This window comes from Protopterus annectens, chromosome 1.part1 (assembly GCF_019279795.1).
Source record: "Protopterus annectens isolate FY-2018-M chromosome 1.part1, PAN1.0, whole genome shotgun sequence".
In the NCBI taxonomy this organism is placed as follows: Eukaryota; Metazoa; Chordata; order Ceratodontiformes; family Protopteridae; genus Protopterus; species Protopterus annectens.
Window position 1 is genome coordinate 1,599,749,380 of NC_056726.1, and position 17,138 is coordinate 1,599,766,517.

General features: G+C 40.7%; 1 protein-coding gene across 1 annotated transcript in view; it reads left to right on the forward strand.

The window, feature by feature from the left end:
* The first annotated feature begins 2,537 nt into the window (after nt 1–2,537).
* Nucleotides 2,538–17,138, forward strand: part of SF3A3 (splicing factor 3a subunit 3) — a 731,641-nt gene continuing 717,040 nt past the window's right edge. The window contains exon 1 of the mRNA XM_044083506.1: nt 2,538–2,752. Within this exon, the coding sequence (XP_043939441.1) occupies nt 2,657–2,752 (96 nt within the window). The 5' untranslated portion in view covers nt 2,538–2,656. The remainder of the gene's footprint in view (nt 2,753–17,138) is intronic.

The following is a 17,138-nucleotide window of genomic DNA, read 5'->3' on the forward strand; positions in this document are numbered from 1 at the left end:
GCGGTGCATGGCTAGTGGATTCTTTTATAGCTTCTCTTCAGGAAAACCATTTTGGTTTACAATTTGATGGTGTACAAAAAGGCATTTTGGTTGTTTTTTTTAGATTTGGAATTAAATATTATAGATAATATGATTATTACAAAGATTCATAAAAAAATTGATGATGGTACTCATTTTCTAGATAGTAACAGCTGCCCCCCCCCCCCCATTTTTAAAGGCTTTGCCTTATAATGAGTTGCTCAGAATAAACAGGCTGTGTAATAACATTCAGTCTCTCAAGGAAAAGATTTTACATTCTTGTATGGCCTTTAAACAAAGGGGATATAGTAATTAATTAATTATTAATTCTCTGAATAAATTGTTGTGCTTGAGAAGGGATACCAGTAGTGTGGTTGATGTTCCAGATATGAAGTCTGTGAATAGATACAGCAGTCATGCAGGGAATACCAGTGATAAAAAGATATATTTTGTCACTTCTTATAATATTTATAGTGTCGAGTTGGTAAAAACCTTAAGATATTACTGGCCATTCTTACATAAGGGGAAGTTTTGGGGTTAAGAATGTACCTGACTCCTTTACTGTCTCCTATAAGAGAGCCAGAAATATAAAAGACATGGTAAACTATTCTTCTACAAAATTCTGCTACATTTCCCTGTAGTAAATGTTCTATTTGTATTAATGTGGTCAGGACTTTTTATAAAATAAATGGTGCTTCTTTTCAGCCTAGGGCTATTTTCTCCTGTGTGTCCAAGGGAGTGGTTTACTGTTCTCTCATACCCTTGTGGTTTCTTCTATATAGGAGAAACCAAAAGAATGTTTAAAATCAGAGTAAAAGAGCATGTTAGACACATTAAGAATCAAAATTTGGATAGCCCTGTGGCAGCACATTTTCATGCAGTACACTTGGGGTCTTGCACCAGTTTGAAAGTATTCTGGTTAAGGATGGTGCTACACTTAAAAATAAACTTTTATATAAAGAAGCAGTCTGTATTTTAAAGTTTGGAACTTTGGTGCCTCATGGTTTAAACAAAGAACTTGAGTGGAAGGCTTTTCTGCAATAAGTGTTAACTATTAGTTTATGTTTAATCGTTTTATTTAATTGACTAATTATGTGATATTTGTTATTTAAATGTAACTTGTGCTACTGTAATGTTAACTCTGTGAAAGGCTTGCAAGCTGAGGTGCTGGAGTATTAAACATTTTTGGATTTTATGCTTCTGTAGTTGGTGTTTTTTGCTTCTTCTGTGTTTTTTTTATCTGTTGTTTAGAGAAAACAGAGTGTAAGTTTCTTTCATTTACAGATTTCCCCACACTCACCAATTATAGCCACTTAATGGACTGCTGCACACCTCATATCTGTCACTGTGATTAAATAAAAAAAAACTAACCTAGCAGTGTAGACCAGCTTGATTCCTTTAAATATGCATCAGTCATGACAAACCAGATCAATGCTTGTTTAAATGTGATCAAAGGTCAACAGATTTCAGTCATTTTCAACCAAAGGCTGCCACTGAATTCAGTACTTATAGGCACAATTTGACTGTAACACTTCATATGTCTAACTGTGATCAAGTAAGAAAATAACAGCTGCAGAATACATTTAAACTCTCACACATATAAAGTTAATACAACACACATGCTCACACAAATCAAACCTTATCAGTGGTTTTAGTGGTAATGCCTTATACTTTCTCTGCCCCCCTTTCTCTCAAGTGCATGCACACACACATACACACACACACACACACACACACACGCACTTTCCTCAGGAAAATCACTGTCTGTGTTCATCAATGCCATTTTGATACTGGCTTATTAAAATTATGACCACAGTAATGTACACTTCAGCTTTTTGCTGTCAGGAACATACACTTTCTGAAAATAAGCACCATTAATCTCTTTTACAGTGACCCGCAGTTTTTTTTCCACTTAAGCAAATCCTGTATCTCCTACTCCCCAAATTCTCAATCAGGGAACAGTTTGTGCCACAACAAGAAGTAATTCATTTGGCAAAATAAATAGCATACACGTTATTTTTTTTTCCTTAGATGTTCATAGATAAGTACTAGGCTAACTACCCTCATGGGCCATTTTTAAGTCTAGACAATTACCCCACGTGAGAATCAAACCCTGCAGCTTGTGTTTCTAACCATTACGCCAACCTCCAATCAGCATTATTTATAATAGTCAACAGCATCCTCGTAATGCAGTAAGCAGCAGGATGAATTACAAAGACGTGGCAGCCCTCAAGCTACTTGGTAAAAAAACACACGTACAATTTTATTTTTTCTTTAAAAATAAAATAAAAAATAAGGGCATGCTTCAGAGAATGGACCTGGAGTTTTACTTTCTTCAGCACCTGTCTTACTCTACCTAGCTCTGTAGCTTTATCTTCTTCAGCACCTGTCTTACTTTACCTTACGACATGCACACATTACCGATGCACTTAAATCATTTAATACAAGCAACAACTAAATGTTTTAGGAACTCAACATGGGGGATACATTTCACTGACGGACCTTCGGTGGTTCCGTTGTCGGAGAGTTTAGTTGCAGATCTACATGCAAAGTATTTCCGGTAAAGCTTGGGTCTGTGTTGTGGTGTCAACGTGGTTGATGTGCATTTCAAAGTGAAGGTTATTCCTAAATTTAAAGTATGGAAAGTATTTTAGAGCAATTGCGGCGGTACCATGAAGAAAAAGAACGTCTTATGGATGCTATGTCCAGAGAGATGCTTTCGAAGAAGTCAACGGTGAGTACCTTGCCTCTCATGCCTTTACATATTTCAGTCAAGAAATGGAATGGGAGATGGGAGCGAAAATCGAAAAGCAAGAATGGTTATTACATGTTGACACCATTCTGTAGTAGTATTGGTGGAATGAAAAACACGTGTAAGTCAACTACATTTAGTTGTACTGTCTTATTATTTGCCCAAAGTGATTGTCATTGGGAGAGTGAGTGAGTGAGTGAGTGAGTGGGTGGGTGAGTGAGTGAGTGAGTGAGTGGGTGGGTGGGAGAGAAAATTAAATGTAATGACGAAATCATATTCAGCGATGTGTTTTAAGTTGCTAACTTTTGTTTAAGTATTTCCATTCTCTATGTAGTGTACCTTGATGATTGATCATAATCCCGGACACTCTCAAAATTCAAGTTTGATTGAAACACTTGGGCTAAAACGTAGCTGGTATTCTTAAATCAGTCCTTTTTTGCGTTCCTTGTACCTTAATCTTTTGTATAGGTTGAGGGCTACTACACGTAAGTTTATCTCTTACCTATTTTATGCAACAGTCTATGAATACTGGCTTAAACCTCCTGTAAAGATTCTGAAGTACTTGTTCCAGGCTACAACATCCTCTACTCTGATAGACTCCACAAAAAGGAGGGGGTAGCTGTTTAGTCTTATGAAGTATCCCTACAAATTTGAGAGTGCAGAGCTTCTCATTTCTCACCTTAAAGTTCTTCTTTTGGCTTTTCCTGGTTAGGGGTCGCCACAGCGGATCACCTGTCCACTCATTGGCAGTGGAGTTACCAGCCCGGCACCCAACCTTCTACAGAAGGCACACGCACACACGCCTAGTGTCCAATCCACCTACAGCATGTCTTTGGGATGTGGGAGGATTGTCTAATTCAGGCAGAAAGCCAGGACATACTATTAAATCATCTGGCATTTGTAAAGAAACTGCTAACCTCACTGGGGTACACCATAAACGAAAAGAAATCTCAGCTAGTACCTTGCTAACAAATTGTATTCCTGGGTGCAAGCTTGAGCACAACTTCCCAGATGGCCTACCTCACGCCAGAGAAACAAGTTTATCTGACAGCCTTCTTCAAATTACTGGCCACAAAGACCCAGTTAACTGCAAGGAAAATACTGCAAGCTCTGGGGTTCATGGCCTCTTGCATCCTACTAATTCCATATGAAAGACTGCATACGAGGAAACTACAATGGTATCTACAAGCCTATGGTGTCAACATTCTCAGGACCTGGAATAGGTGATTCCTATCATCCCTTGTATAAAGACATAATTCCTTTGGTGGGCAGAGGCTTGCTACCCCAACAAGGGACTGCCATTCACTCTACCCCTTGCCACCCAAACCCTAACAACAGATGCATCAGACTATGCTTGGGGGGGGGGCTCACTTGGCAGGGCAGTGCATTCAGGGCAAATGGAACCCGAGTCAAATGCACCTGTTTATCAGTCAAAAAGAAATGTTAGCTGTACAGAATGCTCCGACAGCCTTCAAGGACCACATCCTTTCAGGACAATTATTGGTAAAAACCGACAACACCACTATTATGTGGTACATAAACAAGCCGGGGGGAACTCACTCATACCCCCTCTGCAGACTAGCTATGGCTCTGTGGAACACAGCCTTGAGCTACCAAGTGCACCTACAGGCTCAGTTCCTACCAGGCAAGCTGAACTCACTGGCAGATGACCTAAGCAGAAATCTCATGGACCCACACGAGTGGAAACTGGAACCAAAGATATTCAACATGTTGAGAAACAAATGGGGCAGCCCAGAGATAGACCTGTTTGCCTCCCCTCAGAACTACCAATTGGACAAGTTCTGCACAGGGACTCCCCACAGACAAGCATGGAAAGTGGATGCCCTGTCCTTCACCTGGGAAAACCTCTCAGTATATGCCTTTCCCCTCTGCTTCTCTTCTCCATAGTTCTACTAAAGATCAGACAGGACAAACCAAGGACAATACTCATTGCACCAGATTGGCCACGCCAACACTGGTACCCCCTCTTGCGCAGTGGGTCACTGCTGGGACCATGGCACCTGCCTCCGACCCCTTCCCTGCTGTCCCAGCAGGAGGGCCAGATTCTGCACCCCCAACTTCAAACCCTGAAACTTGCAGCCTGGCTTATTACCTGAGCTCTCCATTACCATCCCTCAGTAAGCAAGTGCTACATGTCATTCTGGAGGCAAGGAGGCCTTATACTAGAAAATCCTATGCTGAAAAGTGGAAAAGATTCTGTTCCTGGAGCCAAACTCAGGGGATGGGCATAACAGTGCCCAGTTTACCGCAAATTCTTCAATACTTAACACAGATGCTTCACAAGGGCCTTTCCTTCTCTTCTATTAAAATTCATGCCTCTGGCATTTCAGCACATTTATAATACGGAACCACCCCTCTTCTCTCCCCCACTGCTGAAGCAATTCTTCAGAGGGGCAAAAAAATTAAGACCACCCAAGAGAGCCCCTACTCTAGCCTGGGACCTTAACTTTGTATTGGAAAAGCTCACTCTACCTCCCTTTGAGCCAGCTGCAACTGCAGAGTTGAAATTCCTTTCTTGGAAAACAGCCTTCCTTCTAGCAGTCACTTCAGCAAGAAAAGTGTCTGAATTACAGGCCCTCATGGCAAGTGGAGCCCTTCATCATCTTCCATGCAGACAGGGTGTCCCTCAGGACCAATCCTTCCTTTATGCCCAAGGTGGTATCCAGTGTGGCCTTTAATCAGTTCATTCATTTGCCATCCTTCTTTTCTAATCCACAGAACAAAGGAGAACGAATACTGCACTCTCTGGACGTGCACAGACAAGTAAGATTTTATTTGGATAGGACTAATCCTCTCAGAAAAACTGAACAGCTGCTAGTTGCCTTTGCTGCAGGGGCAGATGGGAAGGCCATTTCAAAGCAAACCGTTTCTGATTGGATAGGCCATTACATTCTTTTCTGCTATAAGCACCATGGAAAACCTACTCCATAGGGGATAAGATCACATTCCACCAGGGCTGCATCTACTTCAACAGCCTTTCTCAGAGGTGTTCCTACCAGGGACATCCTAGAAGCTGCTACCTGGAGTTCTGTTCATACCTTCACCAAGCATTACCACTTGCATATTTTCTCTAAATCCAGAGCTGGTTTGGCCACTGCAGTCTTGCAGGGCCTAATAGCTGGTCCTAATGCTCTCTAATTGCCTCCTCCCTTCCTTAGCTTTGGGAGTGTACCCAAATGTAATACCTGCAACAGTGAAACAAGAAGAACATAGTACAGTTGTGTACATTTACCATAAATGTAGATGTTCGAGTGTATTCACTGTTGCAGTCCTGGCTACCCTCCCTCCAGCCCCCCTGACTTCTATTTGCTATACCTCTCTTCTTGTTTACTGTATTTAAGCTTTCTGGTGTCTTTGCTTATAATTGGAGGTGTAATCTTGTATACAATTGCTTTCCATTGTGGGGGCACCTGACATCTGGGGCAAGAAAAACTGATGTAATGGCGTTGGCTGCATGCTTTATACCCAAGACTACCTGACGGCAGGGAAGAAGAGACCGCAACCGACGCAGGACCCAAGACTTTGATAATCAGGCTGGCTGAGGGCTACCTGCAAGCAGATAACCCAAATGTAATGACTGCAACAGTGAATACACTCTTAACATCTACATGTACGGTTTGTGTACACAACTGTACTTTCTTTATTAGCTCTTACTTCTGTCAGACTGATGTCTGAGTTGCAAGCACTTATTGCTTGTCCGCCTTTTTGATATTTCATGAGGACGGGGTGTCCTTGCGTATTAATCCTTCTTGTATGTCCAAGGTGGTCATTGAGTTTATTTTATTTATTTAATATTTGTCAACCGGGAAAGTCTGACTTGGAACAAAGCCAATTTTCAGCGGAGGCCCGGGGAGAAATGCTCCAGATGCATGTTTTTGTGATGTGGGAGGAAACCTAAGCACCCCAGAGGAAACCCACACGAATGCAGGGGAGAACATGCAGACTCCACACAGAAGGCACCCCAGCCGAGAATCGAACCGGAGAACCTCTTGCTTTGAGGCAACAGCGGTACCCCTGCACCACTGCGCCATCCACTGCGAGTTGTCACTTAATCAGTCTTTTAATTTGCCTGACTTTTTTCCCTGTCTGCAATCTGACAGTGAGAGGGTGCTGCATACCTTAGATGTGCATAGACAGCTTAGATTTTATTTGGATAAAACTAAAGCTGTCTGGAAGTCTGACCAGTTGGTTTCCTTTCATCCTAGGTCTTTAGGTTTGACTGTTTCAGAGCAAACTATTTCCACTTGGATTTCAAAGGCTATTTCCTTTTGTTACACTTTTCATGGCAAGGCCTTCCTTCTATTAAGGCTCATTCCAGTAGAACTGTGGCTTCTTCTGGTGCTTTTTCCAAAGGCTTATATGCCAATTCTATTCTTGAAGCTGCTGCTTGGACTTCTGTGCATACCTTTACCAAACATTACCAGTTGGATGGTATCTCCAGAGCTAGATCTGGTTTTGCTGCTGCCTTTCTTCATGGCCTCTTGGAGAGCTGTGCTGCTTCCTCCTCCCATGTTTATTCTTGAGCTTTTGCACTCTCCCTTTAGTAAGGAATACCACAGCAGTGAATGTCAGGACATAGTACAGTTGTGTAAAATCTTACCATAATGGTAGATGTCCTTGCCTTCACTACTGCGGTATTCACTCCTTCCTTGCATTTTCCTGTTTTTTGTTTTTCACTTCCTGGCTGTCTAAATACTCCTTGGTTTTCCTTGGACTGCTGTTCCTACTGGGGCAATCTGTTCTGAGGATGGTACGCCTGAACGTCACCTTTATGCCCTACTTTACACAAGGAGTAAGCAGGTGACGTTCAGCATACCGTAAAGCAATGGACATCTTTTGTAGACTATCCGGGCGGAGGACTTCGCGGCAATGAATCCCATTAATAAGGAATACTGCAGGCAAGAACATCTACCGTTATGGTAAGATTTTACACAACTGTACTTTCTGTTACTACAAGTGCATATAGTTTCTTTTGGTGAAATTCTGTAAATAATGAAGGAAAGGTGAGGGGTGGTCTGTATAAGTTTCCAGAAATGCTGCATAGTATGTCACTGTTAGGAACATCACAGCAGTTTGGCTTGGTTCCAGGGAGGGCAGGCCACATTTTCAAACCCCCTTTAGGAATTTTTGTTTTTCTGGGTAGAGACTCCCAAACTTGAAGCTTAAGATTTTGGTAGCTGACATGAAGTGAATCCTTCTCACCAGGCTGTAACATTCATCCCCTGGTAATGAATTTACCACTTTGGGATGCATATATTTAGATTTGCCATCCATGTTGAATGCATTTAACTACCTGATTAACTCTTATAGTTTCAGTGAGACTATTTGGATGAAATGTGGCATGCTGTAGCTAGACATCCAGAGAGGTCTTTGAAGGATGCAGGCATCCATCGCTGTCACAATAGCATCCTTATGGGGTGGTTCATCTAGTATACAGCAGCAAGGCCAGGGCTTTTAGAGTGGCAGGATCCAGCATAGCTTTATGCCAGCATTCTTGGTTGCTCCTTAATGCATTTGCTGAGAATACAGAGGTGTCCTTTTTAGACTCCATTTGAAGGGGGTCCCCATTGTCCGGTCCTTCAGTTGATGAACACATGAAGAATAGCATGAAGGAAAAGGGGCATAGACGTACAGCTGAAGATGTTAAGTACCATTTTCCACACTGTTTTTTTTCTCGGAGTTGCAGATGAGTCGGTGATGCCCGCTTTTCCTCATTCCTATTCCCCCACAGCATCTTTTCTAAGGTTGTTGGTCGAGAGGATGTGACTTTCAGCATTTCCTGGGAGGTCATGGACAACCCTACAGTGGGTTGCAGTAGTTCTCACTTTCTCTAGAACATCTCCTCTGAGATGGTCTGCAATTTGTAGCTTGGCTTCTTGTAACTCGAGGCATGGGTAGGAAATGTCATAGGCAAAGTCTACTTCTTATCTTTGTCTTTCCTACATTTTCCTCTCTCATTTCCCTTGCTAGATGTGTACTGTCCCACTAGAAACATTACGCAAGAAGAGTTGCAAAAACTGTTAGAAATGAGAGATGTCCAAGAGGCCTTGTTAAGTCACCAATAACTTTGATACTATTCCAGATTGTTTTTTGTACCATTGAAGAGAAGGGACCTCAGGCCCATTTTAGACTTGAGCCACCTACATGCTGTTGCCCACAAGCTCTTTAGAATGGTAGACTTTCAGTCAGTCCTTTCATCACTTTCTGTACGAAGGCAGGTGGATGTGCTGTTTAGATGCCCGAGACACTTGCTTGAACATAAAATAAGCAGAATAAGTCAGAATATTCCTTCATTTCTAAGTAGGCCAGCACCAACTGTTACAGGTGATCAGTATAGATCACAACAACTTGTAAGCTGGAGTAACTTGTTTATACTACCGTGACTGGTGCTGGTGCTGTGGATGCTTTTTTTTCCCCCTCACTTTGTGTATATACTTTGTCTGCTGCATGGTGTGAACCATGATATGAGCATGAGTCAAGATCACTCAAGGTAAGGACTGAGATTAGAGCACGCATAGCATAGGACTTGCTTTTGAGGTCAGACTTAGTCTGGATTTACACTGTGCTATGTAATATATGAAGATCTTTTATGCAGATATGTTTTTGTGTTCATTGAGATCTCCACTGCATCCATTCCACCTGTCTGCATTGTTCTGAGTGCTAGGCAGGATGGGCGGCTCTGTCTTATCTTGCTGCTCAGTTCTGTTCTCAGGAAAGGTGAAGAATCATATAGTTCTTTGTAGATAAGCTGCCTGTAGAATATTGCAGTGATTCCTTTTGCTGACGTGCCAAATTTTTGCTGGACTGAGCTTGGTTATGTTATTGTTAGATCGTAGTTAAAGATGGGAATGTTTTTTTGCAGAGAGACCTTGATCACTCCGATCCTAAAATGCAATGCTTAATTCTGACCTCATGGAAGATTACATCTCTTTTGTAACCTCCTCGTTATTGGAGAGGTTGTGTTAGTGGTGATTTATGTACAGATTTGTTCAAATCTCTGATCTTGTGGCCTTTTAGACCAATATCTGTCTGGTTTTAGACCTAAGTGTAGAAGTGAGACAATTCTGATTCGTTGAGCTAATGACCTGCTGATGGCAAGAGATCAGAGATTGTATTCCTTATTTGTTGTTCTTGATCTCTCTCTGGCTGCAGCACCTTGAACCATTGAATCCTTTTGTATTATTGAAAGTTTACTATAGCTGTACAGATGCTATACTCTAGTTTGCCTCTCGCTTCTTGCTTTGTTGCAAGGGGATAGTGGTTTTTAGGAATTAATTCTTCTGATCCAGTCCACCTGGAAGATTGAGTTCCTCAGGGCTCTGTTTGGCCCATTATGGTTAATGATTTGCATGCTGCTGCTGAATGGAGGCCATTGTGCTGGTCGTACACTTATATCCAGACTCCACCCTTTAACCAGGAAGCTATACTTGATGTTGGTGCCTAGAGGACTTGGTGGTGATTTTGGTACAGAATCAACTCGGATGTGGCAGAAGAGGAGGGCTCCATTAATGCATATCTGTTATCTATCCATAGTGTCTTCTGCTCTACCTCTTGATCACCAGTGGGGGAAATCGTGAATTTGATATAGAAATTCCAACTGATCTGGGTGTGTTTGACAGCTGACTAATGCTCAAGGGCCATGATTCAGCTGTGATTAGGGAGGACGTTTCTATTTCAGTATCTACAATTAATCCTAGGTCATGCACTTAATATATTCTTTGGACTTGGCGGTGGTAGTAAATGTCCTGATGATGTCTTAAACTATAGCAGTGCCGTTTACCTTGGGCAAATGATTTGCCAACTGTCTGATTGCCAGAGGATGTACAATTCTTCTGCAAGATTGCTGAGTAGCACTTTTGCATGATAGGACTTGTTCTGATCCTCTGGGATCTGGGTTTGCTATGGGGTGCGGCCTGATGTATATTTAAAATTCTAGTTTTAACCTACCCCCTCGCAGCCTGGGTCCCATCTATCTAAAATAGTTGCTCAGTTCCTGTGTTCTGGCAGGCAACTCAGATCTTCAGCCAGTCAATGGACCGATTTGGTAACACTAGGCAGACTATTTCGTAGCTTGCCCCTGTCTTGTGGAACCAACTTCTTGCCAGATTTATGTGAACAAGTTCAAATTCTCATTTAACATATTCCTAAAATATAATGCTATATTCCTAAAGTACAATATTTTTAGGATTGTGCATCTACAGTATACATTGGTGAATCTGCTACATTTAGTTTTATGATTCTTGATGTTTGATTTGTGTTTGTGATTTTATTAAATTCCATAGTACTGGTCATTTACTTACCAGTTTCCTTCCAGTCCCTTTGATCTAATCTCAACTCTGCAGTATTCACAAAGTGTAACATCAGAGTACTCCCTTGGGTATATATTTCCTGGTGCGTATGCCTGGAAGTCTTTTAGTTCAGAGGGGGTATATGCTGCATATGTTTCTCCCCTTTGGTGGTGTGAGCTTTGAAAAGTCTCAATTTTTGCTGATTGATGTTTTGAGTTTTTGTAGGTTATTCCCTAGGTTTCATTTTTTATTTACTGTTTGGTGACGTGGTTTGATTGATCAAAATGCATTCTAGGACTTGTTGGGTATTTGCCCCTTGGAAGGATTCGGTACATTCTGAAAGTAATTTGTGTACGTCTGTTAGTCAGGTTCCAGAGCCAGCATGTATCTTGAGGCTTTGGGTCTAATGGTGGTGTTTCATGCCAGGTATCGCATGAAAACCCTCTTGTGATAGTAGTCTTGGGAAGCTGTTAAAGATCTGCACAGTGTTTGCAGCTTGGTGATCTGTTTAACCCAACTACTGAAACGAAGACCATTCCTTCCTGAAATCCTGTTTGTTGCTGTCACAGCAGATGTATCTGCTGTTTGGTGGGGTACTGTGAGGTCTTGATAACAAATAAGCTGTGGTCTGAGCAGGCATTGTCTGTAAGCAGGAAGTGGGATTACTCAGTTTATGATATGTTTTCCTACCAAGTGTCATGATTAACTTCAGCCCAATTTTTCACCCAGTGGCAGGACTTGGCATGCCTTAGTAAGACTTTGTCTCCCTTGTACTAAAGGTTTGCTTTCCAAGGCATATGTCATTCTGATGGCATCATTTTGACTTGGGCAGAGTTGATTTCCCAACTCTTCCCATTGGTGGTCACCACACGTGATTCTTTTTACCTGCTTGTCTTGTGGGACCCCTCTGGATCTTCTTGTCCTCGGAACTTAGTTACTCTGATGTTATTAATGGTTAGCACGGCAGTCTTTTCTGATGGAGGCAGTATCTGTTCTTCATCATGGAGGCCATCTCTCCTAAAACTCTAAAAAAAGGCAAGTAGAAGAGATTTTCTTTGTGGACTGTCGTACTTTGTCTAGACTTATCCTCTGCCCACTTTAAAAGTTTTAAGGTATCCATTGGAAATTTGTAAGTTCACTTAACTGCCATTTGTAGCCTTCATTCCTATTAGAACTTCATGACCCTGTTTTTTGACAGGTACTTTTTCTCCTTGGATGCCACTTCAGGTGTTGTGTGTCCCTTTTGAAATATTATTTTGTTCTATAGAAGCGTCTTCTTTCATTATTTTGAGCTTTCTTCTTCTTCAAGGTCAAAGTTGTTCTTTTCCAGGAATACCTTATTTCTTTTGGTGTTACTTAGGCTGTTTGAAAAAAACATTATTCTATTAACTTTAACAGAGATTGTGTTTTAAAGTTACAGTTGAAACAAATCTGAACCATTCAACACATTTACCTGTATTCTTTGTTCAGTACTCTAATGAGGCTACCACCTTTACCATGTAGATGTGCGTAGGCAGCCTGGATATTATGTTGGTAGGCAAAGTCCTTCTGCAAGAAAGGGCAGCTTTTTGTATCATTTGCTTAAGACTTTTTTTTTTTTTTTAAAGTAAGAAAGTCAGTAACGGTGTCTGTCTAGATGGCTGTCTCATTGGTTGTACTGTGATGTCAAAAGCCAAATCCCCAAGTATGAGAAAAGCCGAAATGTAAAACTGGAAACGGTCACCCCTACCCCAAACTTTGTATATACCAGCTGTGTGGGTGCACCAACACGAAAGAGGAACATTTATCAAAAGAAGATAATTACTGATGGCATGCAATGAGATATCCAAACAGCAATGATTTTCTGTCAAAAACGGTGATTGTTGTGCCCCTCAATATCGTGTGCTTTCAACTGTTGGCACTCCAAATTTCAAGTTGGCTACCTTTCGATATATGTACCCTGTCTAATTGCATTGTTTTTGCAGTGACAATTTCAAAAAAAAAAAAAAAGCATATTGTAATGAGAATAGAGAAAACATAGTAAATGTATAGAGTTTTTTTTATATATTGTTATTTTGAATTTGTAGAGATGCATTTTTAGATTAACTGCAGCCTGAAATGAGCAAGTCAACGTGCATATTTATTCCTCTCTGTCTTGGTCAAATTTCATATCTGTGTGACTTAAATTTAATTGAGGAGAACAAAAAGAGCTTAGGTAAACCTATGCCATAACTTATCCTGATGAAGTTTTTTCAAGTGCAAAAGTTCATAGTGTGACTTTAAGATGGCGAACAGTTTAAGACTTGACTGGATTTAGGTTTTTTGTTTAGTAAAAGAACCATGATATGCTTACATACATACATTTTTCATGTGAACAGGATGAGTAATTTTTTATTAATTTATTTTTATATTTGTTAACCGGGTTAGTCCGACTGGGCCCAGAGAACCCTTTTTCAGCGGAGACCCAAGGAGAAAAGCTCCAGGAAAATAATTAATTAAAAAAATAAGAAAAACCTAACAATTCAAGTTGTAAGATACATAACGGTACAAAAACAGAGAAATATACAATACGAATATATACAAGGCAAAAGTACAGTATTTTGAGAATGCAGTAACAATATGTTTGAGAAATTTGGTTAGCATTAAGCTATCAAACCTATTCCTACTTCAATACAACATTCCTAAACCTATTAAATACCTTTGGACCTACAAAAAACAAAATAATCAAAAGCAACACTGCGCCATGGTTATCCAAAGAAACCATAACCATCATATACCAAGGCGACAAAGCCTTGAAACACCACCATAAAATTAAAACTCCCTCCTCCCTGAATGATTACTTTGAAACAAAGTGAAGAAACTTATGTCCGACAGTAAATCCTACTTCTCTGTACTTCAAAATAGCCATGACAAACCCCAAGAAATTCTGGAACGGTATCACCACCCTCCTCAATCTTGGCAAAAAAGACAATCCCTGCCCTGACCCAGATGCCTCCGACCTAGCCTTAGCCATCCAGTTTAATTCCTTCTTCATTGAGACCATAGCCAACCTAACAACATCCTTCACCAACAATACGCCACCACCACCCTTTCCTATCTCTGCCATCACTAACACTACCAGCTCTCATCTTCCTCCCTTGTCCATCAAGCCCATCCTCACCTCTCTCATAAAAAGGCTCCTTTCTAACCTGAAACCTTGCTCTAACGCCTCAGACAACCTTCCTTTCTACTTTCTAAAAATAACTGCCAAAGCCACTGCTCTCCCTATCTCCATTTTAATAAACTGTTCAGTCCAAGAAAGCTAAGCACCCCAACTCTGGAAAAAGGCCTTTATCATTCCCACTCATAAAGGAGGCAACAACAACAACAATATTCCCAATTTCCATCCTATTGTCATGTTATCCCCCATCGCAAAAATACTAGAAAATGCATTCACCTACAACTACTACCCTACCTCATGAATAACCATCTGCTTACCCCCACACAACATGGGTTCAGACTTGGCCACAGTACTACCACTGCTCTCCTCTCCTTCCTTGAAACCATCAATAAATCTCGTGACTCCAGTCATCTAGTGTCAGCCCTCCTCTTGGACTTGTCCAAGGCCTTTGATACTATCTCTCACAACCTTTTTCTATCAAAACTCTCTAACCTATCAGTCTCCTCTGTCAACATGTTCAATAGTTACCTGTCCAACAGACAACAAGCAGTCAAATGGAAAAAATCCACCACCTCCTTCCTTAAGACTCCTACAGGTATGCCCCAGGGTTCTGTATTTGGTCCCTTACTGTTTAACATTTTCATCAATGACTTCCGCCAGTCCATCCCCAGTGCTAAATTAATCCAACATGCAGATGACTCTACAATCATCTGTTCTGTCACCTCCACTTTTTCACTCCAAAATTTAACTCGAGGCCTTCTCTTCCACCGAGCAGTGGATGTTAGATAACCATCTAGCTCTCAATGCAACAAAAACTAAACTTGGGTTATTTACTCCCTCTAAAAACATTACTATAGACAAGAATAGACCAGAACACTTTCTCTATCACCAGCCAAAACAATACCCCACTCAAAATAGTACCCTATGCCAAACTATTACTTGTCCTCATCGATTAAAACCAGTTTAAATTTGATATCCACATACACAACAATATCAAGAAAACCCACCAGAAACTTGGTATGCTTTACTGCCACAATCGCTATCTTACTTCCTCCACTAAGTTTGTTCTGTCTACTACATACCTCATTTCTTCCCTCCTGTATGGTGCCCTACTTCTTACAAGCATCCCACAAGACAAAACTCTCTTCCTGCTACAACAAAATTTCCAAGTTTGCTACAGGCTACAAGTTCTCCACCCACCACTGCAATGCCCTTCACAAACTAAACTGGCTAGAGCTCCCCAATTACCTTACCTTTACTTGACTCACCCAAGCTCATAAACTTATCTTCAGTCCATCTCTCTGTCCCTCTCTTGCCTTTTCTCTCAAAATGCATTTACCTGAGAATTCTGAGATCAAATAACCAGAATCTAATTGAACTTCACAAACATGCTCATCCTCCAGGCAAACAACTTCTATCCTTCTGTCTAGCACATCTTTGGAACTCCTGCCACCTCTCATCTGCACCACCCATAACCATTCCACCTTTAAATCCCTGCTACATTCCCATCTTGTATCCCTCTGGGAATGCCCTGCTACATTCCCATCTTGTATCCCTCTGGGAATGCTCCTGTTCTCACCCCATTAACTCCCACCCTCACACTTTTCATACCTCCGACTAACCTACATCTACTCTTTACGTTCCACACTCTACGTCTTTGTACTGTTCTCCCTTTCCTTCCCCAAAACGTATCCCCATAACTTTCATATTATACCTTTTGCATATCTCCTTCTCCCCTACTGATATTCCCACCATACAAACACATTTGTAAATATGTACCAACAATCTTTCTCATATTTTATTTTTCTTCAAATTTCTTTTCTTCTTCGAAAATGTACTATATCACTGTATTACTCCTTTGTTATTGACTTGTCTAAATTGCAAAAGGTCCTACATCTGTACAATGTCTTACATCTACAGAATGTCTGTATTATACTACTGTGTTACTCATTTGTTATTGACTTGTCTAAATTCCATAAGGTCCTACATCCATATAATGTCTTACATCTACAGAATGTCTGTATTATACTACTGTGTTACTCATTTGTTATGCATTTTTCACATTTGTATAATTTCTGATGGCGCTTTTCTCCCCGGGCCTCCATTGAAAACGGGCTCTTCTAGGCCCAATGGACTATCCTGATAAACTGTAAAATAAGTAAATAAATAAAAATTTACAAGGAATCTAGCAATGTCTAAAATAAAATAAAAAAAAAAATCAGAGTAACATCATGGCATAGTACAACAAAGATGCATTTAATGTCATAGGTACTAACTGCAGAGAGAGTAATGTATGTAGACAGTTTAGGTAGATACCAGGCAGGTACGTTAATTGCGAGAAAATAAAAATGTATTAGGTAATTTTCTGACAAGTACATATCCATACATGTTGGAAATTTTTAGTTGCTTTTTGAATTCGCCACTTTTGGTAGTGGAGCGAAGGGACAGTGGATGTTTGCTCCATGAGTATGCAATTGAATGATTGTAAAGAAGTTTTCCAGTATTTTTGTTTGTCTTGGTCACCTGCAGAAGGTTTTGTTGTGTGCTTCTGAGGTTACGATTGGGTGTGTAGGGTGTAATTATGGATGCAAGGTAAGGAGTTGGGGCTATTTAGGATGCTGTGTGCAATTTGTAGTATGTGGGGAGCTCAGGCCATCTTAACCTTTTATACAGTGATGGGATTTGTAGCTGCAACTGGCTACGAATCGTGCTATAGGTGGTTTCTGGTTTGGTTAAGGTTATTTTGGAGGTTAAAGTATGGGAGCAACATACAGCAGGGATGGTAAAATAAATGTTTGAGCTAGTATAGGTCTAGATTTGTTAGGTATATATTTGTTGTTGCAGTATAGAAGACCTAGTTTTTGATTGGATTTTGATACAGTTTAAGATATGTAGGTCGAATTTTAATTGGTCTTCTATA